The sequence below is a fragment of the Gopherus evgoodei genome, chromosome 16, assembly GCF_007399415.2.
Source record: "Gopherus evgoodei ecotype Sinaloan lineage chromosome 16, rGopEvg1_v1.p, whole genome shotgun sequence".
In the NCBI taxonomy this organism is placed as follows: Eukaryota; Metazoa; Chordata; order Testudines; family Testudinidae; genus Gopherus; species Gopherus evgoodei.
In genome coordinates, this window is record NC_044337.1 from 12,813,374 (window position 1) to 12,835,893 (window position 22,520).

Below are 22,520 nucleotides of genomic sequence, written 5' to 3' on the forward strand. Positions count from 1 at the left end.
CTTTGATTGGATATTACTAAGTGAAATGGCAGTTCTTGATCCTACAATATTGGAGGATTTTATAGCAAATCACTACCATGCTGTGGAAGCCTAGTTTTTATTGATGCCAGTAATGTTCCCCAAGAGAGACTGGATTATAAGGAGCAGAGTGCCAATGAGAGAAAGAGAAATGGATCAGTGTGAAACATTTGAATTTTGGCTTAAGATTTCCCACTGCACTGCAGTGCTTTCACCCAAGCTGCTCTCGGGATCATGTCCATGTGAGTCAGACTGTAAGCTCCCTGAGACAAGAACCTTGTCTTTTTAGATGCCTGCAAAGTACAGCCCCTCACTTGCTCCAGCCATTGGACAATGCTCCCTCGCTCATGGAGAGCAGGTGTAACTTTTTTCACTATAGACCATTTGTGAGGAGACCACCCTTTTCCAAAGCTAGGGTGACAGGGCGGCAGGCTGTCAGTTCATGCTCTACTGGCTATTCATGACAAAACGGATATTTCTGCTTGTGTGGGTTTTTTTTAAGCACATGGCACACTGACAACATGTGTTTCATCTTCCCCCAGCTGATCCTCAGTGGCTATCTGCCTGCTACTTCCCCTAGCCAACGGAATCAGTCCATTAGCTCAAGTGGTACCTGTCTGTGCTTTGGTGCAGGAGGTCCCTAGAATCAATCCAGCCAGAGGGTCATTTCAAATGAACGTTTAGATTTGCTAGAAAACTGCAGACTTGGTGGAATCAGCCTTCATAATTTCCCCACTGGCTCTGCTGATGATTACCTAGTTCTGCTTTTTCGGGGGGAGGCTGGAAAGGACAGTCTGTTGTTTGTACAAAATGAAAGAGTTTCCAGAATTGTGGTGACAGTGAAATCTCTCAGGATGTATAGGACGAGATCCCTGGTTGTTTAAAAGATGTTTGGCGTTGCCATAAGCAACCTCTCCTTTCAGATCCTTCCTTCCTACAACTGTTCTGATCTGTGCTTATACAGCATCTAGCGCAGTGGGGTCCTGGTCCATGACTCGGACTGCTCGGCGCTACAGTAATACAAATAATAAACAGTAACAATAATAACGGCTGCTGTCTCCGCATTCCAACAGAGCCTGAACATTCCAAAGTGCAGCGTGCAGAGAACAAAAAGCATCCCAACTTAACAGCTATGTGCAACCAAATGCAAAGTGCCAACCGAAGGGTAGGGCGCAAGACTTTTCTGTTTCCTCTTTAACTCTGTGTCCAAGGACTGGGTGTTATATTTACAGTCTTTATTGTATCAGGCCGGAGTAAGGCTGCTGGGCTTCTCTCTGCTTTCTAAAGGGCGCATCACCCGTTCGTGGATGCTGAGCCAGATCCTCTGCTAAAAGCAATAGAGCCATGTCGATAGACACCAGCTGAGTATCTGGCCACTGATTTCAGTTATTTTGCAGTCCAGAGGTCCAGAAGAATCAAACAGTGCAGCAGGGAAGCTGGTGTGAACATAATGTGCCAGCCAAGGTGATTGTATTTTTATGTCATTTTTCACCTGTGGGCAGCCTGTAGTGAAACAATTTGATGAGCAGTCCTTCGGGCCTGTCCCCACTAGTAGAGAAAAGACTGAACCCAGCTGTACTGAATCTATAGGGAATTCTGTATGGAAGCTCAGTCACATTCCAGGGTGCAGTCCAGCCCAGTGAGGGGTTGTCTCATCGCCTGCCCTGTAATGTTGGGTGCCTCACAAGGCTTTGCTGCTGTAGCTCCCAACTTGGGCTGCACACAGCCAGCGTACCAGCTTGCAGGTCACACTCTGAAGTGTCTGTCTGCCAGACAGAACTGGTTCAGCACTCTGACCCCAGCAGCCAGTCTGCAGCCCCTCAGCCACCCTCTGGCTTCCACCAGCCTGGGTTACTACTTGCAGGGTGACCCCAACACACCCCCAGTCCTGAATTTTCCCAAAAACATCTGTTCTGCAAAGTCCAGCCCTCTCCTGGGGAGTTCAGAGGGATATTATGGTTGCTGCCCCTTTAAGGAGTCAAGATTCAAGTTGCTTTCACTGGAGTTACCTGATAGTTCAGTTTAAACACAGCACTAGATGGGTTTAGATTAGAAACAAAACATGGTTATTAAAAAAAAGACTATAGGATTTTAAGTGCGTTCAAGTATAAGAGATAAAATTAGAGACTGTTACCAGCAAAAACACACCTAAAAGTCTAAAACTGAATCTACCAAGTTTTGGTTCCAGACTTTGTTCAAGATGGCCGTTCTCACCCCAGGCTTTCAGCAAGCTGGTGACTGATCCTATCCACAGTCAGGATCTCTCTCCAATGCCCAAAGGTGCTGGTGCCTTTGTCTTCTTGAATGAAAGAGAGAAGTCGGGGTTCTCTGCCCCTTTCTTGAGTAGCCCAGTGAATCTTTGCAATGGATTCCTCTGAAGGTTACCCCTCCAAGGAAAGTTTATCACGCAGTGAGGAAGGCAACACAGAGTTTGGCGGAGAAGGAGGCTCCATCCTCTTTTTTCCTCCACTTGTGTTTGCTGAAATAGAAATTGTTCTGGTTCCTACCCTCTCCTCCCCCTGCTGAACTGAGGACCGTGTTTGCTACTTTTATGTTACATGAGGTAAAGGCACATTTCTTTGTTTAGGATAGACCAGCGTAACAACTGTTGCCTCAGCAGGGCTGTCTGGCTCTGAACATGTGCTTATAACAGGGGAATTCAGAACTGTACATATAATGGTGCTATATACATTTCACTAGGATATTATTGACCAGCAACGTATTCGTTTTTAGATGATACCTCACAAGGTATATTTTGTACAAAGATTATTGCACTAGTATGTAGGGTGTGAATACAGTGATGCTTTCGGTCACAGGCTCCTGGATGCAGGCAGCCCCTGTGGTTTGCCTGGATCCTGTGACCTTAGGTTTATGTGTCCCGAATTAGTCATTTAAAAATAAGGACTAAAACCAAACTGAATTCTTTAAGTTTTGAGCCTCCAGGGCTGTTACAGATCATTTAATTTTGTGGCGGACTGTAAATAATATGAGTGATAGAATTTTAAAAGTTATTTAATATCAAATATCTATTTAACAATCAGGCCTGGCACCGTAACCATACACTGCATTGACACTCACACACTAAGAGGCAAGCCGCAATTAGTGGTGAGTGGTCCGTAAACGAGGAGACTGGGTATAATCATTTCTCTAACAGTACCGTGATGGTGGATGGATGCGCCTAAGCTAAAATTAGCCTGTTACCCTTTATATAATCGGTTATAACAACACCCCATCATTAATTAACATAAAATCGCCCTTTTACATTTTCTGTAGTTCCACTACCATAATTAAATATTTTCTTCTTCCTTATTGGCTATTTAACATTAAGCAGCATTTGAATTGACGTCTGTGTAAATGCCATACCAATCATTGTCAATATAGATAACAGTGCCCAAAACATTAACATTTTATTTAAAACACTTGTAAAAACCAGTGAGGACCCAAACAACATGACCCGGGTTTTGCCCGAAAGTATCTGTGACCTGCCTCAGAATTGTCTCCCTTGGCTACTCACGTTGTACCAGGCCTCGCTTGGCTATCGTCATGTCTATTCTTAGGAAACAGATTTTTTGGGTGCCTACTTACATTTTCAACACATTTTTATATACACCTAAGCAAGCATCAGCTCTACAGGCTAAGATCTCAAACGAACACACACAGCGTGGGCTGACTAATGTCACCATTCAGGGTCCCTTTAAGCCCTGGCTTTAGGGCAGGGGTAGGCAGCCTATGGCATGGGTGCCGAAGGCAGCACGCACGCTGATTTTCAGTGACGCTCACACTGCTCGGGTCCTGGCCACCGGTCCGGGGGCTCTGCATTTTAATTTAATTTTTAACGAAGCTTCTTAAACATTTTAAAAACCTTATTTACTTTATATACAACAATAGTTTAGTTATATATTATAGACTTATAGAAAGAAACCTTCTAAAAACGTTAAAACGTATGACTGGCACATGAAACCTTAAATCACAGTGAATAAATGAAGACTTGGCACACCACTTCTGAAAGACTGCCGACCCCTGCCTTATGGTGACCAGAGAGAAAGTGTGAAAAATCAGGACAGGAGGTGGGGGATAATAGAAGCCTATATAAGAAAAAGTCCCAAATATTGGGACTGTCCCTATAAAATCAGGACATCTGGTCACCCTACCTGGCTTCAACAGTGCAGTCATGAAAGTGATCACTGACTGAACTTCAGACTCCAGATTAGGTCCTCAGATGATTTAAATCAGAGTAGCTTAATCTTCAATAGAGTGATGCTGATTTATACTAGCCGACGCACTGACCCTCTTAGCCTGTGTGTAGGGTAACACGACTCTTACTGGCCTATGTGGGTGATGCATTGTAGGGGGATCTTCAGAGGCCAGGCAGTACAGCAATGTCATGTGGTATCTGCATTGATCACTGGGATGGTGCTTTGGGCCCCAGGGATTCCAGTCTGATAGACTCATAGACTGTAAGGCCAGAAGGGACCATTGTGATCATCTAGGCAGACCTGCACGTTGCAGGCCACGGAACCTCACCCACCCATGAAATGTTTCCCTTCTTGCCAATCCGCTAAGCTGCCTTCTAGGCTATCTAAGGATCTGTCTCAGGGATTCATCTGGCCCCATCACTGCACTGTCTGACCATCTCGCCGGCTTCGATGTATTTATCCTCCCAACCCCGTGGGAGGCAGGGCTGGGTTGCAGTCGGGGAACAGAGGCAGAGGCTATGTTTCTAATTTAAACAGGGATTTGAAGCCCTTCTCCCAAGTCTCAGCCTAGCACGTAACCACTCCTATTCCAAGAGAGGGGCCTGAACCAACAGCTGGCCTGTGTGCTACCCCAAATGAAGTAGTTTGACTTTGGAGCCACACTGGGCTTCTCCCTGAAGGAGATGCCGTGAATCAGGGACAGCGACAGCTGGGCCTCAAGCCCAGTGTTTGGGTGGTCGCAGCTAGTGTCTGCTCTCTCCGCTTGGAGGATCCAGCCCAGCTTCCATCACCTGACTGTGAAGGCAGGGACGAGGGAGGGAGGAAACGGCGGGAGACCTGGTTGTGGGGCAGTGTGTTGTATCATGTAAATAAATAGCATGGACTTGCACCCTCCTCCCCCCGTTTATGTAAAGAGGAGTTGGGGGGAGCCAGCCATTGATATCACAACCATGGCATTCAAGGTAGCTGGCATCAAGCCCTGCCTGAGAGGAGGGGGCCAAGGGAGAGAGGCTAGGCTCCACGTATAGAAGAATTACTGGAAGCCGGTTTCTATAAGCAGATCCCAATGAAAAAGGCAGCACAGGGGTAAAATAAAACCTCCCGCCACTCTGGAGGAGAGAAACAATGGCCCCTGGAAAAAAACAGGTGGTAAAAATAGAACCAAGGCCCTCCCCGTCACAGGGCCAAGGGGACCGACCGGCTGGGGTCCCGTGGCCACCCACACAGTCATATTTACGGGACGCCTCATGCCGTCGCATCGGGACTGGACTTGTAATAGGAGTGAGTTATTCTTAAGAGGCTGGTGGTAGACTTTTTGGCAGTTAATTTCCAGTAGCTCCTGATAAGATCATCTGGGCGTGTGTGTGTGCGGGAATAGAGTTGCCAACAATCCCGTATTACAAGGGACGTCCCGTATTGAAATAGAAAATTGCCTGTCCCGTACTAAATCAGTGCAGGGCGCCTTGTATCCCGTCTTTCAACATATTACGAATAGTCTCATTATGCAAAGCCAGTTTGATTATTCACTTCTGTCCAGAGATACAGTGTTTGTAACATGCGCCAATGTAGTAATGCAGAACCCGTCACATGATTTACTGAACCAATGTACCTAGAGCGCAGAGGTTCCCAAACTCTGGGGCACGGCCCCCTGAGGGGGCCACAGTAAGGTTATCAGGGAGGCACAAAGGCAGTAAGGTTATCAGGGGCCACACTGACAGGCGGGAATTAGTAGGGGGCTCTGTCCGGCAGGGGAAGTGGACAGGGCTCTGTGCAGGGGCTTGGCTGCCAGGCCCAGTCTCCCTGCCTGCCTCGCTCCCCCACTGCTGCAGCAGCCACCTACCAGCAGTTACGCTCCTCTGCTGGGACATTGGCAGAGACTCTGCAAGCGGGGAGGCTACACCCCGGGAGTACTGACCCCCCTGCCAGGCAGAGCCCCTTCCTCACCCTGGTCCTTCAGCGCAGTTCCAGGGCATGCAGCCCTGTCCCTGCCGGACAGAGACTGACCAGGGAAAGCTGGGGTCAGCAGGGGGCCCTGTCCAGCAGGGGCACGTACTCACGGGTGCATCTCTCCACTCCCCTCCCGAGCCTGGCCCTTCTGCAGTGCCCTGTTCACTTCCAGAGCTGGGTCCTGGCAGCTCAGACTGCCTGACTGCTGCAGGGAGTGGAAGGTTTCCTCCATTGCCATGCGATAGTACCCCCACCCCTGTGGTGGTGGGCGCCCCACCCCGGCCCCGTTGGCACAGGGCACTCCTCCCCCCCAGAGGTGCTAAGAAAACAGTCCTGTACTTTTGAAATACAATGTTGGCCACGCTATGCGGGAAGCTCGGCCCTATATCACAGAGCCCGCAGCCCAACCGTCACCAGCTCCTCAGAGCTAGGTCAGCCTGGGTGGCCTCTAGGGAAAAGCCAGGCTCCGGCAGAAAGTGGGATTCAGCAAGGGGTGCAATGCCATGCAGATGCCCCTCGGGTGGTGCTGGGAGAAGGGTGAGATGCTGCTGGCGGGTCTCTCTGTTAATTTGTCCGGCCATTACTGTGGTTAACTCCTGGGAGTTTTTCCATCCTGTACTTGGTAGTGTGGGGTAACAGTTTAGGGGGCAGTGTTCAAACTTGGTCCCTGCAGTTTGGAACCTGAAGCCAGATTTAGGAGACTAACTCTAGGCACCCCAGATTGGTACAATTAATGCTCCAACTCCAAGTTTCAGGGTCCGAGGGCCTCCTGGTCTGTCTTGAAACTAAAAAGCTGGCGGAACTAGCTGGCCCCTGAGCTCTGTACATACAGGTGTGTGTGTGGGAGGGCTCTGTGTGCTTAAAGCATGGCTAGTAGGCTGCAGTACGGCTTGCCATTCCTGGAATGTTCATTTGGAAATGCAGCCCCCGGGGCTTCCCCTGAATCTGAGCAGAGGAGAGCTGGGTTCTCTGTGGGCCACCAGGCCCGATTGCAGATGGCGGGGGTGGGAGAAGGGCTGCAGTCTGCTCTGCTCCATTTTTACTGGCTGTGGGTCTTGGCAAGGTGCTGGGATGGGTCTTGGTTGGGCAAAGTGTGGACCTCCCTAGGCATTGGGACTGGTTGAGACAAACTTGGGACCCCCAGCAAAGCCAGTGGAAGGGCTCTCCTGGCTGCAGTGCACCAGGCTGAATGTAGGAGGAGCTGGGGCAATGGCCCGGCAGTGGGAGGGCGTCGTGGAGAGAGATAGGGGGTGATGGATAGGGGGTTTCCGGTTAAATTGCGGGGAGGGGCTGCACACAACCCATGAGACTCCCCAGCAGGCTCCTGTTTTCAGCCGGCATGGAGCAGCTTCTGTGTCGCACTGCATGGCCATAAACACCACGCCAGCCTGGGCAGGGCCTGTGACAGGGTAGCTCCCAGTGGCTGCAGGTGCAGCCGCATTGTCTGAGCTCACACAGGATGCACCAGCTAGGGTGGGGTGGTAGTTTCCCCGGGCTGCTGCGCATCTGTGTGCTGTTGACAACAACCAGCGCGTCCGCTGAAACTAACCCAAACCATCGGGGAGGCACATTCCAGCCCCCACCTCCAGGAGGAGCAGCGAGGTGACCTTGCTCTCGTGGTTCGCCAGTCAAACTCACGCTTTCCCCCCTGCACCAGACACAGACTCGACTCCTGGCCCTTGGGACTTGAGAATCTGGGGCCTGAGCTTCCCTGTGCTGACCCTAAATCAAGTAGGCCCTCAATCCCCCAGGACCCCTTTGCTCCAATCCCTGGCCGCTTCTCAGCCACCTTCTAGCTCTGGTGGCCCAAAGAGAAAGGTCATGGGGTTTGTGTGGCTCTTTCCACCTTGGTCCTGTTCTTAACCCGCCATGCTGGGGTTGTGTCATCTTCTCAGTTGCTTCTGACATGAACAGGAGCTCCAGGTCCTGACAGGGTTTTCCTGACAGTAATATTCGAAGGAGATTGGGCTCTTCGCACAGCAGGGTGGATGGGGAGTGTGGGGGCATTGCATGTAACAGTGTGTCTGCTCTGGGGGGTGAGGGGGAAGGAGGGCGGGTATAGACCAGGTGTGATTGTCCTCACTAGTCCTCAGCAAGGTCCAGTTCAAGATAGAACATAGAGGCATAGGGACTGGGTCATACACGCATCAGCTGAGTATAGTCAGGGTCTCCTTGTCTCCCCCATCAACCCCAGAGGACGGAGCTGGCCTCTTCCCTCCCTGTCCATGTAGCGGAGTCACCTTGCCTGGGTCCAGGGGCAGTTGGCGTGAGGTGCCCAACCCACAGACAGAATGGTACCAAGCTGGTCGCTCTCTCTCATGGAGATTTTCGATTTGTTTCTTGCTGTGTTTGGCTTTAGCTTAATCTGCAGCACAAGCAGCCCAGGCTGAAAAGCCCTTGGCTGCCCTGTGTGGCTGGCCCATGTTCTCAAAGAATCTTGGCCCGTAAAATGTGGATGTGAGGTTTCATTCTCTCCCCCTACCATCAAGTCAGGCTCAGCCTGCCCGTCTCTGCACCTCACTGCAGAGGGGGTATTGTCCCGAGTAAGCACGAGTGACATTATCCCCATTATCTCCTGCAGATGTGGCCCTTCCAGTTGAATGTGTCCTCAGCGAGGAGGACCACCTCACCTGAGCGGAAGGTGCTGTTTGTGATCATCTGTGACAAGTTCTGTATGGTGACGGTTCATTCGGCGGATCTCCACCCGACCTTTGTCTCGGTGAGTATTGTCCCTGGAAAGAGCAGAACTCCTAAACATATGCGATTGTCACAAGGAACACAGATGTGTCCCGGCTCCCATTGGCTTGTTCAGCACTTTCTCAAACCAGTTCCTTTGGGACGAATGTTCTCCAGCTCAGTCTTGCCGCATGGCGAGTTTTTTGAGACTGTCTGAGTAAAATCAGATCCAGCCATTACTGGCTGAGCCACACATGGAGCATCTGAGCAGAACATCAGAGGATGGAGATATCATGGCTTCCGCACTTAGCTCGTGAGGGCCACTCGGATTGTGTTCTGACTTTCCCCACAAAAACATATCGAGCTCTGGGTTCTGAGCGCGCCTGGAGAATTTCACTCACCAGGAATTTGCTTGAGAAGGGTCTGAGCAGCTGGAACTCCACCTCATAGTAGGAAAGGGGACAGCCTTGGGGTAGCACTGTGTACTGCTGGGTGGAAGCATCCTTCTTAGGTCTTATCCCCAGTCAGAAGGGAGTTGGAGGAAGTGCAGTTCATGGTGGGGGAGGTGGAGCCCCTCACATCTCTAAGGTCCGGCCCTCCATGATTACATTGTCCCCCTTCATCGTTTTCAGTTATCACTGCAGCGCCGCAAGGCCCCAGCTGAGCTCAGGGCCCCATTGTGCTAGGCACTGTACTTACGCTGAGCGAGAGACACTCCTTGCCCTGAAGAGCTGGCAGTCTGAATATAGAGGGTGAGAGGGGAAGTGACTTGCCCAAGGTTACCCAGCAGCTCAGTGTCAGAGCTGAGAATAACACTGAGATCTCCTTAGCCTCAGGCCAGTGTCCTACGCCCTAGAATATGCTGCCTCTCCAGTCCTTGGCTGAAAGGATGGTGGCCACAATACAGGGCCTCCAGGACAGGGATGTAAATCTATGAAAAATGGGGACCCCGTGGGCTCCCTACAGGAGTGAGAAGGTTGCCCCACTCAAGAACAGAAGCAGACTGGACTGTCACCTATTCAGCAAGTCAGGTGAAGGACAGTGCATTCAAAGCGAGAAAGATCCAACCTTCTTCTCCTTCATGTTCTGCCTAGAGGCAGGTTGGAGGGGAGACAAGCATTAGGTACGGTGCTGATTTCCTCCACCTCACGTGAGCGCTGGGGAAATGTGTATCTGGTGTTTTGGCGCTGGCCCGTCCACAGAGTGGACACATGCTCTGCCCTGCCACCTGCTCTCCTCTCTTCTAATGACACTCTGCCTTGTGTCACCTGGTGGCATTAAGATGCTTTATGAACATGCATGAATAAAGGGGCACATGGCCACTGGGAGGCAGGGCAGGATTAGCAGTCCCCCATTTTACATGTAGGGAAGCTGTGGCACAGAGCTGTTCCGTGATCCTTGAGCATGTCCATGGCAGAGGCAGGAGAAGTGGGGCTGGTTCTGCCAGCCGGCCAGGACACCAAAATCCTCAGGATCTGTTTGTGTGCATGACTGTGGTGAGGTAGGGACAGACATTTGGAAGGGTGGCCCAGTAGTTAGGAGGGTAGCTTGGGCCTCGGGAAACCTGAGATCAGGTCCCAATTCTGCCACTGACTTCCCGTGTGACCTCGGACAAGTCACTTAGTCTCCCAATGCCTCAGTTCCCCATGTGTAAACTGGGGAGAGCAGCCCTGGCCTGCTTCCTAGTGGTGTTGTGAGGCTAAATTAGAGATTGTGTGGAATTCAGGTAAAATGGTGATGAGGGACATATAAGCACCATAGCTAGACAGAGCTGCTGATTGGACAATCTGAAGAGCCAGCTCTGAATAGAACCCATGAGTTCTGGATCTGCTCACTAGAGAATACTACCGCACTCCATGGTAACAGTCAATAGCGTGAATGTTGTTGTCACTAACACGTGCTGGTGCTTTGACTCCCTAAGCCCCCCAATATCTGGCTTTGCTTCCCTTGGGAATTTGGCAAGCTGTGCCAGTCCCTGACTAACTCCACACCAAATCCCCTTGCCCAGGGAGAGATGACAGCTGGGGCAATAAGTCCCTTACAGGAAGGGACATGTTATTAAAACAACACAGACGTGTGCCCTGGATAGGAGGGCGGGGAGGAGAGTGTGAAAGAAGGGGAGAAGAAAACATCTCCGTCTTGTCTCTGTCTCAGTCTCTCGTTCAGTCTTTCTGGCTCCTGTGTCCTGTTGTTTGCCTTTGTCTGTCTGGGTTTTTTTCTTGTGAGACTGGGAAGCAAACAGCTGGTGACATCTGGAGAGAGCAGCTCAGCTCCTCTGGCTGGGCTGAGCAATGGGCCCCATGGAAGGGGGGGAGTTCTTGGCCAGTTAGCTGCTGGCCGCTGCCCCAGCTGGAAGAAATCCTCCAAATTCCAAACCAAGCCCCCCAGGACCCATTAGTATTGATAACAAACAGCAGGGGCTGAAGATGGCGTGTGACCCCCCATCAGAAACATGTGTGCTGCCTCCAAGTGACTGAGGGAACATCCTCAGCTGAGAAGCCAAGTGCTGCACCCCTCGTGGGGGGGCCGGTGGGGCTGGGGCCAGGAACTGGAAGGAATGCAGAGCTAGGACAGGAGGTGACGAAAGGACTCTTGAAGGTCAGCACTGGCAGTCAGGCAGCAGGGGAGTGCCACGGGCAGGGAGGAGCGTGGCCAGGCTGTTCACCAGCCGTCACGGCCCAGTTTGTACTTGGCACCAGAGGTGGCTTCACAATTCAGGGCGGATTTTATGGTTAATAAAGGCCTGATTTTTCCTCCTGTCCTGCAGAGGAGAGGATCTGAGCCCGATACATCCCATAGGGGAAGGAAAGAGGGGCCCCTGACCTCCATATTCCCAGTGAGAGGGAGACCAACACCCCATGCACCCAGCAAGTGGGAAGGGGGCCCCTGAGCCCCATACAGCCAGCTCCTGAGCCCTGTGCAGCCAGTAGCTGGCCCTGGACCCCCTTCCTCTAGGACTCAACTCCATATGCCCAGCACCGCTTACTAGAAGCTGGTTTGCCGAGCCAGGTTTCGTCCCTCTGCAGTGTTGATTTAATGTGATAACACATGCTTACCTTCCCCAGCCCGCAGTGCTCCCCGGTGCAGCATATGCCTCCCCAGCGGGACACAGGCTTCTGCACAGCCAAGGGGGACCCCTTGTGGAAATGTTGGCAGTGCAGTATTGGCTCACGGGCCAGGAGGGCGCTCGCGGGAGTTTGTAGCAACAGCCCTGGCCTGGTGCTCGCTGCACAGGGCATGTGGATGCTTTGCTAAAGCTCCGATCATCTCCTGGTTTGTGGTCAGTGGGTCCGACCTCCAGGTCAATGCAGCCCATGCCTCCCTGCTGCTCTCTGGGGGGCTTCCCCGTGTCTCGCGCCTTGGGAAGCTCTGGCTGCCGGGGGCCCCCATCCAGCTGCGTTCATCTCCTTTCTGCGGCTGCTCTCCTGTTAGGGAGGCCCCTGCCTCCTCCTGGGAGCCAGGCCAGAACAGCCACAGGGCGCCCTTCAGCTGCGCAGAAGCCGTGGGGTGTGTGGAACTTCAAAGGGCTGAGTGAGGAATTACTGGGGATGAAGGGAACAGCTGGGTTCATCCTCCCACCAGCCTAAACCAGAGCTTGGCCTGCTGCTTGGGAGGTCCCTGGCCCTCTGTCCTCCTGGGTCTCCCCGTGGGTACGTCCCGGGCTCTGTACCACGTCCCTCTGTCGTCCTCTGGCTGAATCAGGAGATGTGCTGGCAACAGGTTAGCAAAGCCTGCGAAGAGCCCCCCTTGTGAGGGGTCTGTGTGCAGCGGAGAGGAGCAAGGCTGGGATGGGAGGCGCTAGCCAGCCCTTCTGGACTGTGCTTCTGCATGGAGGATCAAGAGCAGCGCTTAGCCTCTGGGTGCAGGAGTGAGAACCTGGCAGGTAGCTGGGGAGATCCTCTGGCTGCAAATGGTTTCAAAACCCCAGACACCTGGGGCAGGCTGGGCCACTCACAGTCTGCCCCCCAGCTGGCCTGTGTCCCCCTGCCTCCTGCAGTGCGCCCCTCCCCTAGACTCCCCCCACAGCTGGCCTGTATCCCCCTGCCTCCCGCAGCATGCCCCTCTCCAGCTCGCCTGTAGCCCCCTGCCTCCTGCAGCACGCCCCTCCCCCAGACTGCCCTCCTATCTGGCCTGTATCCCCCTGCCTCCCGCAGCGCACCCCTCCCCCAGACTGCCCTCCTACCTGGCCTGTATCCCCCTGCCTCCCGCAGTGCGCCCCACTCCCCTAGTCTGCCCCCCAGCTGGCCTGTATCCCCCTGCCTCCCGCAGCGCGCCCCTCCCCCAGACTGCCACCCCAGCTGGCCTGTATCCCCCTGCCTCCCGCAGTGCGCCCCACTCCCCCAGTCTGTCCCCCACCTGGCCTGTATCCCCCTGCCTCCCGCAGTGCACCCCACTCCCCTAGTCTGCCCCCCACCTGGCCTGTATCCCCCTGCCTCCCGCAGTGCACCCCTCCCCCAGACTGCCACCCCAGCTGGCCTGTATCCCCCTGCCTCCCGCAGTGCGCCCCACTCCCCCAGTCTGCCCCCCACCTGGCCTGTATCCCCCTGCCTCCCGCAGTGCGCCCCACTCCCCTAGTCTGCCCCCCACCTGGCCTGTATCCCCCTGCCTCCCGCAGCGCACCCCTCCCCCAGACTGCCACCCCAGCTGGCCTGTATCCCCCTGCCTCCCACAGCGCACCCCTCCTCCAGACTGCCCTCCTACCTGGCCTGTATCCCCCTGCCTCCCGCAGTGCGCCCCACTCCCCCAGTCTGCCCCCCACCTGGCCTGTATCCCCCTGCCTCCCGCAGTGCGCCCCACTCCCCCAGTCTGCCCCCCACCTGGCCTGTATCCCCCTGCCTCCTGCAGTGCGCCCCTCCTCCAGACTGCCCCCCCCACCTGGCCTGTATCCCCCTGCCTCCCGCAGCGCGCCCTCTCCCTCTGGCTCAGGCCCCGCACCCTCTGCCCGATTCCCGCTGCGGCAGGCCCCTCCCTGCGGCTCAGGCACTGTACTTGGCCCTGGCTGGCTTTCCCCTCTGGCCCTGGATCTGAGCGGAGGGCCAGTCTGAGCAGCAAGTGACGCACAGAACTTGAAAAAGCTCCCGTTTCCTCTGCCTGTTTGGAGGAAGGTCAGGGATGGGATTTGGCTCCAGTGAGCTTGGCTGGGGCTGGGAGCTTTGTTAGCAAACTACACCGCCTTCCTATTTGTATCTAATAATAACCCGGGCTGACAATGGCGGAGGCAGGGGCAGGGTGCAAAGAGCTATCAGATCGACCCTGGCACCACTCCTGCCAGCGACCCCCTCCACTGACCCCCCACGCGCTGCCCTGGGGGAAGTGACAGGCCAGCCCAGCTCTGGCTCACACTTCCTGACCCCCTTCCCCGGCATGTGCTCACCCAGCAAAGGTGACCCAGGGGTTCAGACAGGCTGGCTGCCGGCTCTGCTGAATGTTCCTGGAAAACCCCAGCGCCATGCCAGGTGATTCAGCCTTCCTGTGGGGTCCCCAGAACCCAAGCGCAGCCAGGCTGCCTGTGTGGTACCCACCTGGGATTTGGTGTATGAGGAGAGTCCCCAGGAGCGCTGGGCTGAGCCGGCTGGGCCGCCAGGGCAGGGCCTTGCCTATATGTGTGCCGCCATTTGCCAACACAGCCAGGGACATTGCGGGGTCTTGATGTCTGGTTGCTTGGTCACCCTTGGGCCTGAGTTCCAAAGAGCAGCACGTTTCCTGGTCCCCTGGACCCAATGGGGCGTTTGGCGCTAGCCAGATATTTGGTGGGATGTGGGGCTCTGGTGTTGTCCCAGCCAGAAGCCCAGTCACCAGGCAGAGCGGTCATGTCCATTCTATTGCTGGCTTGGTTTTTTTCAGAATAACATGGTCTACGGAGTCATGGGCAACGTGGCCACCACCTTTGACCAGACCAGTGGTGAGCAGCTTGTACAACAGGTGAAAGACCACTATGATAACGTCACTTCCTTCACCGAGCTGGAAAACCCCCTCCACATCCGCTTCCGAGTGGGCGAAGGTGGGTCCTGGAAGGGCTCGGGGCTGGGAGCTGGCATCCACAGCGCGGTGCTGTGCTATCACCCCTTGGAGGCTCCCCAGCACCCAGCTGTCGCTCTGGTTCACACGATCAAAGCAGGGGGCGTGTTTCAGGGCAGCACATGGCTCCCTGCCTCCTTGGCGGGCCGTCGCTGGGGAGTTAGGCTGTTAAAAGAAACAAGCTGTTTTTCCCGTGAAAAGCCACGTTGGTGAAAGACATTTCTCGACTCAGGCCTAGACTTTCAATGACATGGCAGGTTTGTTTTTTGTTAGTGCTGTGGACTTCCTCACAGCAGTGTCTTGTCCCTGCCAGCTGGCCTCTCAGCAGCGTGCACTCCCTCGCAAGCAGCGGTTCGTGCTCAGCGCTGCCTGCAGGAGCTGGTTTGGAGCTAGTCAGGCACAGGCTGAGTGGATAAGGGAGGAAGAGGATGCTATAGACAAGACTCCTCAATACCAAATGGTACTGCTGAGACTCTCAGTGCCGTGTGTGTCTAAAACCATCCGCGCTGACGCTCATGGAACGCAGGGAGCAGTGGGCCACACTGAGCCATGGCATAAGAGGTTGCAACTCCCACTGGCGTCAGCAGGAGCTTTGTCCATTTCTACCAGGGCTCAGTATCTTGCAGCGTAGCAGTGAGGGGCATGGGAGCCCAAGTCAGAAGTCCAAGGTCCATCCCACACCTTGGCCTGGAGACCAGGCCCCTGCGAGGTAGGGAGGGAGGTCACTGCAGCTCAGCAGAGTTCCCCACGCTGGAGCATACAGATGATTTTTTCTTCTCTCGCCCAGATGCCAGCAGTCCAGAGAACTGCATCGTGCAGGCTGGTTTCAATGCCTGGCGGTACCTTCAGACCGAGTTTTTAGTCCCAGAGGTTAAAGGCTGCACCAGCCCCAGTGCGAAGAAGGGGAAGGAGGCTCACATCTTGCGCGTGCAACAAGGCCCAGCGGAGACCAGGTAATTGGTGTGCTTTCAACCCTGTCCTCTCGCGAAGGGAGGGATCAGCGCATTCTCCGCCCCGGGCCTCCCCATCAGAGTACGCCTGAGGCTGGCTACAGGTTCTTCCCTAGCTGAGGGAGGGGTGGGAAGGGGGCGCCTCTTACAGAAGCAGCCCCAGTAATTGGGCCGAGAGCCGCACTGCAGGTTAGCTAAGCTCACTGTGCTGCCAGGCAGTGTCTGCAGTGGAACTTCGCTTAGGAAGGGAGCCCCTTCCCACAACACACACATGCTGGCTGGGTCCCAGCAATGGGGCCGAGAGAGCATGTCTCGAGGCTCGGCCCAGGGAGAAGTTGTGCTGGTCAGAGGGTGGGCGGCGAGGCTCGAGGACGAATTCAGGTCTGTGAGCTCTGAGGACGGAGCTGCGGGTGTCGGGGATCATTGGAAGGAGGAGGACGGATAGGGGTGATTTGGAGGAGAGTTGTGGTTTGCTTTGCCTGTTGGCAAGAGCCCAGCAGTGGTAGAAGTGCTAGGGTGGAGTGTGTTCTGGAAGAGGATGGCACCTTGTCAGGACCCAGGCCAGAGTGTAGAGCAGTGTGGGGTATCTCCCTCTTTGATGGAGGGGGACAGCCCTAGTTAAGTGGTGGCTTTCCTAGGGAAACTCTGAGACCAGTGAGGTGGGAGGTCTATAGGGCTGGGAAAGGTGTGGAGGGTCTTGAAAACCACCCACTCTAGCCAGTCTCCAGTGATTCCTCTCTGGCTAGGCCCGTGTGTGAGGGACAGAGAGAGAGGAGCACGTGGCATATTTTGTTGTTCGCAAAAGAGGCCTTGAAGTTGGCAGAGGGCTTGTTAGCAGAAGAGGCCTGCCGTTGGAGTCTTTGCCCGGGGGGCCCAGCTGTGGCTGAGAAGGTGGACTAACCATCGTGGGAGGCCATATTGGTTCATGAGCCCATCGGTTTATTCTGGGGTTTGCACTGTAGCTCTCAACCCGTGGAGGTGAAGGTGACCGTGGTCTGCCCTGAAGCAAAGCCACTGCAGGATCTGGAAATACTGCTGATCCTCCAAAGCCAACCCAACGTGACCTGGAACATTGATACGCAACGCACCGTGAGCATCATGGTAAGGCAGGAGAGAAATGCTGACTGAGAGCTCATATTTCCATGATGCCTTTCAGTTCAAAATGTTCACGGGGCGGGAGGGCCACCCCACCTGAAAAGCAGCCACCTCTGGGGTGGAACACAGCAGTTGTTTCAAAGCACACAGCCTTGCTGCAGAGCAATCCGGGATGGGGAGTGAAGAGTTCTGTGTCCAACTGAAACAGCAGGAGGAGTTTAGGGAAGCAGAATGTTACTGAGTGAGAATCTGGCCAGGACAATGGGCTTACCAACCCTACTCTGTGACAAGCATCCTGGGATGCTGAAAGGCTACCAGTGGCCAGGACCTCTGGCCGGCGCTCAGATGAAAGGTGGTACCTGCCAGCAGCACAGAGGTTAAAGTAAAAAGGAGTGGGGGAGAACCCAGCTTCCCCTCATCTCCCTGGGTTGGGCAAGCAGCACTCCCCTACAGCGTCCCATGTCTGGTTGGTGCAGTGAGAGTGCCCCCTCCTGTTTTGATCTATTTTAACCATTAGTGCCACCTATTGAATCCCCAGTGCTGGAGTGCTCCACAGCCGCCTCTTTCCAAGTACCAGCCTGGCCTACTGCAGCTTGCCTGGGTCCTGACGGGATCCCGGCATCAGAACAGACTCTCACAGAGCTGGGGCCTGTTCTCCCAAAGCCAAGCTTTAGTTTTGCCAAAGGGGCTTCATGATGCGCTGGGGGCTGCGTCAACAGGCAGAACACCTGGGCTCCTGCAGGCTTTGTCCTTAGGCTGGCAAGGGCTAGAAAGGCTGCAGAGGAGGCACCCGTTTGTGCCCTCATTGAACCTGACTGAAAAATGACCCCCTCAGCTTCCGCCAGGTCTGTGATTGCTCGTGGGTCACAAACAAGCTTGCTAGCACCCACCACCACCCTCCAGCACATCAATTCCTGTCTTCTCTATCTCTCTCCCTCCTACTTCTCTCTCCTCCCTCTTCTCCCTCCACAGGCGTCTGGGAAATACCGGATCACCAGATTCCCCTCCGAGCAATTGGATGAGAGAGTACTCCCTGACAGTGAGCAGGGCCTGATTGGCTTGGCCCACCAGAGAGGATTTGATGACATAGCTTCATATACGAACATCCCGTCTGCTACCCACGTGATCCTTGAGCTGCACAGATGTGGTGAGTCTCTGCCCAGCCACTCGACTCATTTGTCAGCCAGGCTCTGAGGGTAGGTCTATGCTGGAATTAAACACCACTGGCTGACCTGTGTCAGCTGACTCAGGCTCACAAGGCTTGGGCTACAGAGCTGTTTAATGGCGGCATAGACATTCGAGCTCAGGCTAGAGCCCAGGCTCTGGGACCCATTGCAGGGTCTATGCCGCAACTAAACAGCCCTGTAGTGCGAGCCCAAGTTAGATGACATGGGCCAGCCACGGGTGTTTAAATCTCAGTGAAGACATTCTCTAAAGGCCCCACGGGCAAAATTGCCACATGGCTCAGGAGGTTGGGAATGGACTGCCGGGCCTCCCACCTCTATGGTCACTGGCTCAGATCCAGCCCAGGTCAGTAGTCGCTAAGAGATGTCATCTGGTGGCTGCTTGGTGGTCTCAGCCCGGATCCCAGTGAGCAAGTGTCCACATCAGAATTTGCACAAATTGTTCCCCTTATTGGCAGCCTCAACAGAAGTGCCCGGGATTGGCTGGACCATGGCAACTGAGCCCCCCGCCCTCAAGAGATGGCTCTCTCCAGCTAAGGCCCATTCGTGGGGCAACATATGGGAAGTTGGCCCTGCTAATGCCTGTGCCATACCTGTTCTGAGTATCAAGATAACGTCACTCTCCAGAGCTCAGTCTGGTCCTTTTCCCAGCAACTAGATCAGCCCCTCTGGGTTCTATCATCACCTGCATTGTGAGGGTTACTCTTGCGTTTGCAAAGACGTCATCCCAGTGAGTTAAGATACCAATACCTCTCTCTGGGCTGCCGAAGGAAGCCGCTGCCCAATAATGTCCTGATGTTGATTTCTATAGAACCAGAAGTGAAGACTCCACCACCAACACCTGCACAACACCCCAAGACCGTCAACATTGTTCAAACAGTTTTCAATCTGCTCCCACCATGGAAGTGCGCAGACGACTCCATTGAGATAGTCGTGCCAAAGATGAATTTAAAGGTGAGTGGCTAAACTGAAGAGCACGGGCTTGAGAAATCACATGCTCCGGACAGAACTGTGGGAACAGAACTGGGACCTGGGAGAAGGGGCTCAGCACCTTCCAGAACTGGGCTCTGGGTTTCTTCCTGTCTCCAACATTTGGATGCTGGGCGTCAGAGGGTTCTGCCTTACTCTGCCTCTATGGAGGGAGGAGAGAAGCAACAGAGGGACCAACCACATGTTTTCCACAAGCAGGGGGTGCCGGGGGAGGCGGGGGGGGAAGAATCTAGGATTCTGCCTGGAACAGATGATGGATACATTGGTATCTTTCTCTTAGGATTTAAATGACTACATCACGGATATCACATTGCAAGATCCCCGTTGCAGAGCTGAACAAAACCAAACTCACTTTGTGCTGAAAAGGTATTTAGGGGACTGCCACACCAAACTGGAGAGTAGAATTCTAGCCAGGAATAAGGTCAGTGATAGTCCCACATGGTGCTAACATCTACATTCTTATCCGTGTGAATGGCTTGGTGTTAACCTCTGCCTCACCCCCAGCACACTGATTCCTGGTCTGTTGCTCAGAGATATTGCCCCCCTTCCCTCAGTGCAGAGATTCCCGCTGTACAGACTCGCCGAGGTATTAATCTGCTGTCCTCATTTGGGCAGAGATTTCAGGTATATTTCACTGAGACTTTGTCACCTTCAGGCATCAAGGAAAGTCCTGGTGTATTTCACAGCACGGGACTGTTAGAACCCATTTCTGCACCCACTGAATGCATGTTTGGCCAGTGTCTTCAGTGGGAGTGGACTTGGGCTCTTCCGGCAGGTATTTCACTTAATTCCAGCCCCCTTTTCTAACAGCTGCTGACCAATAACTCTAATATCAGTCACTGTCAGCCGTGGGCGCTCAGCACTTTTGAAAATCAGGCTAAGTCTTAATAATCCTGCTGCGGGCCACTCAGGTAGCAGGATGTAGTCAAGAAGGCTTGAGCGACGTGTCAATTCAGATTCTCCATTTCAGCAGCCCTGCTGTTAGATGGTTCATGGGTTTGCACCTTGCCACTTCCCCAGCCCCAACCCAAGGGGTGCTGCTTCAGGCTCCTAGTAACTGTGGGAAAATCAGATTTGGTCAAAATGAGAGACTGGGTGGGAAATGCTACCTGCTAAACAACCCTTGGCTGTCTGCTCTGGCTTTGCTAATGGAAGTGACATTTGGGCAAGTAGCATGAAATAATCACATTGCCTTCCTGGGATGAAACCTACATGAACTGTCATTCATGGCAAGTGACCCCAGCTGATCAGCTTTAGACTGCTAAGGACCATGGCAATTTTTATTTATATAGTGGCATAAATGTGCGTACGTGTCTCTTGCCCTGGAAAGCTGCCTCCCAAAGGACTCTGCTTGCAAACCACAAACACGCGCAGGAGCCGACTCTCACTTCATTTCTCTATAAGATGCGCTCTGTTTTTAAGCAAAAAAGCCGTTGTTTTTATCTGCCTGCCAACCCTGCAGTCTGACTGCAACTTGGTAACCATTCTCTTGCCAATGCATGAGCCAGGAATAGCCTCCAGCTTCCTCTCTCAGAGCTGTAAGGATCTGCATGGCTGTAGTGTATCTTTGTCACTGGAATATGCAGATATGAGTCTCTCCATCCTGGGAGCAAATTGACTGAGTAAGAAGGTGCCTTTTTTGCCTGGTTGCTTTTTGCACTGGAGCCTCGCGTTAAAGAAATGGATCCAAACTGTCTTGTTAATTAACAAAGGTGTGTAAGGAAAGCCAAGGGCTGATGTCCTGAGGAAGGTGTGAGGCCCTTAAGAAAAGATGACAAATCCTTAATGCCAGTCAGAATTGCCATGGAGTATCCGTTAGTATCCATGGAGTAGCCATTTAGCTATAGTAACTCCTCGCTTAAAGGCCTCCCCGTTAAAGTTGTTTCGTTGTTACGCTGCTGATCAGTTACAGAACATGCTCCTTCAAAGTTGCGCGATGCTCCCTTATAACCTTGTTTGGCAGCCACCTGCTTTGTCCACTGCTTGCAGGAAGTTGGAGCTAGCTGATGGGGGCTTGGAACCAGGGTGGACCAGCAGCCCCCCTATCAGCTCCCTGCTCCCCTAAGTTCCCTGTGCAGCAGCCGCCCAGCAGTCTAGAATTGCTGCAGTTCAGCTGTTCCTCCCCCCACTGCCATGTGCTGCTCCTGCCCTGTGCCTTGGAGCTGCTCCTAGGAGCCTCCTGCTTGTTATGCGGGGGTGTATGTGTGTGCTAATGTCAGGGTGTCCCTCTTCCCCCTGCTCCTGGCCCCCACTTACCCCATCTCCATAGAGCGGGGCTGGGCACAACAGGGCTCAGGACAGAGGGAGGTTGCTGGCAGTAGCTGCTGTCTCAACTTGCTGATCTACTTAAAAAGGCAATGTTCTTAGAGCGAGGTCAGCATACTTAAAGGAGCAATGTGCATCTCTCTCTCTCACACACGGTGTGTCTGTCTCGGTCTGCCATGCTGTCTCCCCTCCCTCCATTCATGCTGCCTTGTAGAGTGTGAGGCTACATTAACAACGTGTTAACCCTTGAGGGCTCAGCCGAGTGCGGCATTCCCTGGGAAATATCCCACCCTCTTCCACCCTCTGACTTCACCACCTCAACCAAGCTTCACAATCATCAATGCTGTGTACAGTATTAAACTGTTTGTTTAAAACTTATACTCTGTGTGTGTGTGTGTGTGTGTGTGTGTGTGTGTGTGTGTGTGTGTGTGTGTGTGTGTGTGTGTGTGTGTGTATCTATATCTATATCTATATCTATCTATCTATCTATATATAGTCTTTTGTCTGGTGAAAAAAATTTCCCTGGAACCTAACCCCCCCCCTTTACATTAATTCTTATGGGGAAATTGGATTCGCTTAACATCGTTTCGCTTAAAGTTTCATTTTTCAGGAACAGAACTACAGCGTTAAGTGAGGAGTTGCTGTAATGGCACAGAGAGTACACTTATAAAGTTTGTGGATAATAGCAAGCTGGGAGGGGATAACAAGTGCTTTGGAGGATAGGATTAAAATTCAAAATGATCTGGACAAACAGGAAAAATGGTCTGAAGTAAATAGGATGAAATTCAATAAGAACAAATGCAAAGTGCTCTGTTTAGGAAGGAACAATCAGTTGCATACACAAATGGGAAATGACTGCGTAGGAAGAAGCACTGCAGAAAGGTTTCTGGGGGTCATAGTGGACCACAAGCTAAATATGAGTCAACAGTGTCACACTGTTGCAAAAAAAGCTAACATACTTTTGGGATGTATTAGTAGGAGAGTTGTAAGCAAGACAGGAGAAGTAATTCTCCCGCTCTGCTCCACGCTGATTAGGCCTCAACTGGAGTATTGTGTCCAGTTCTGGGTGCCACATTGCAGGAAAGATGTGGACAAATTGGAGAGAATCCAGAGAAGAGCAACAAAAATGACTAAAGGTCTAGAAAACATGAGCTATGAGGGAAGACTGAAAAAAAATGGGT

General features: G+C 53.2%; 1 protein-coding gene across 1 annotated transcript in view; it reads left to right on the top strand.

Moving 5' to 3' along the window:
* The window catches only part of ENG (endoglin), a 60,979-nt gene that overhangs the window by 24,451 nt on the left and 14,008 nt on the right, over nt 1–22,520 (top strand). The window contains exons 3-9 of the mRNA XM_030535760.1: nt 8,743–8,880; nt 14,682–14,838; nt 15,643–15,808; nt 16,768–16,906; nt 17,873–18,047; nt 18,896–19,038; nt 19,355–19,495. Coding sequence (XP_030391620.1) covers nt 8,743–8,880; nt 14,682–14,838; nt 15,643–15,808; nt 16,768–16,906; nt 17,873–18,047; nt 18,896–19,038; nt 19,355–19,495 — 1,059 coding nt within the window. The remainder of the gene's footprint in view (nt 1–8,742; nt 8,881–14,681; nt 14,839–15,642; nt 15,809–16,767; nt 16,907–17,872; nt 18,048–18,895; nt 19,039–19,354; nt 19,496–22,520) is intronic.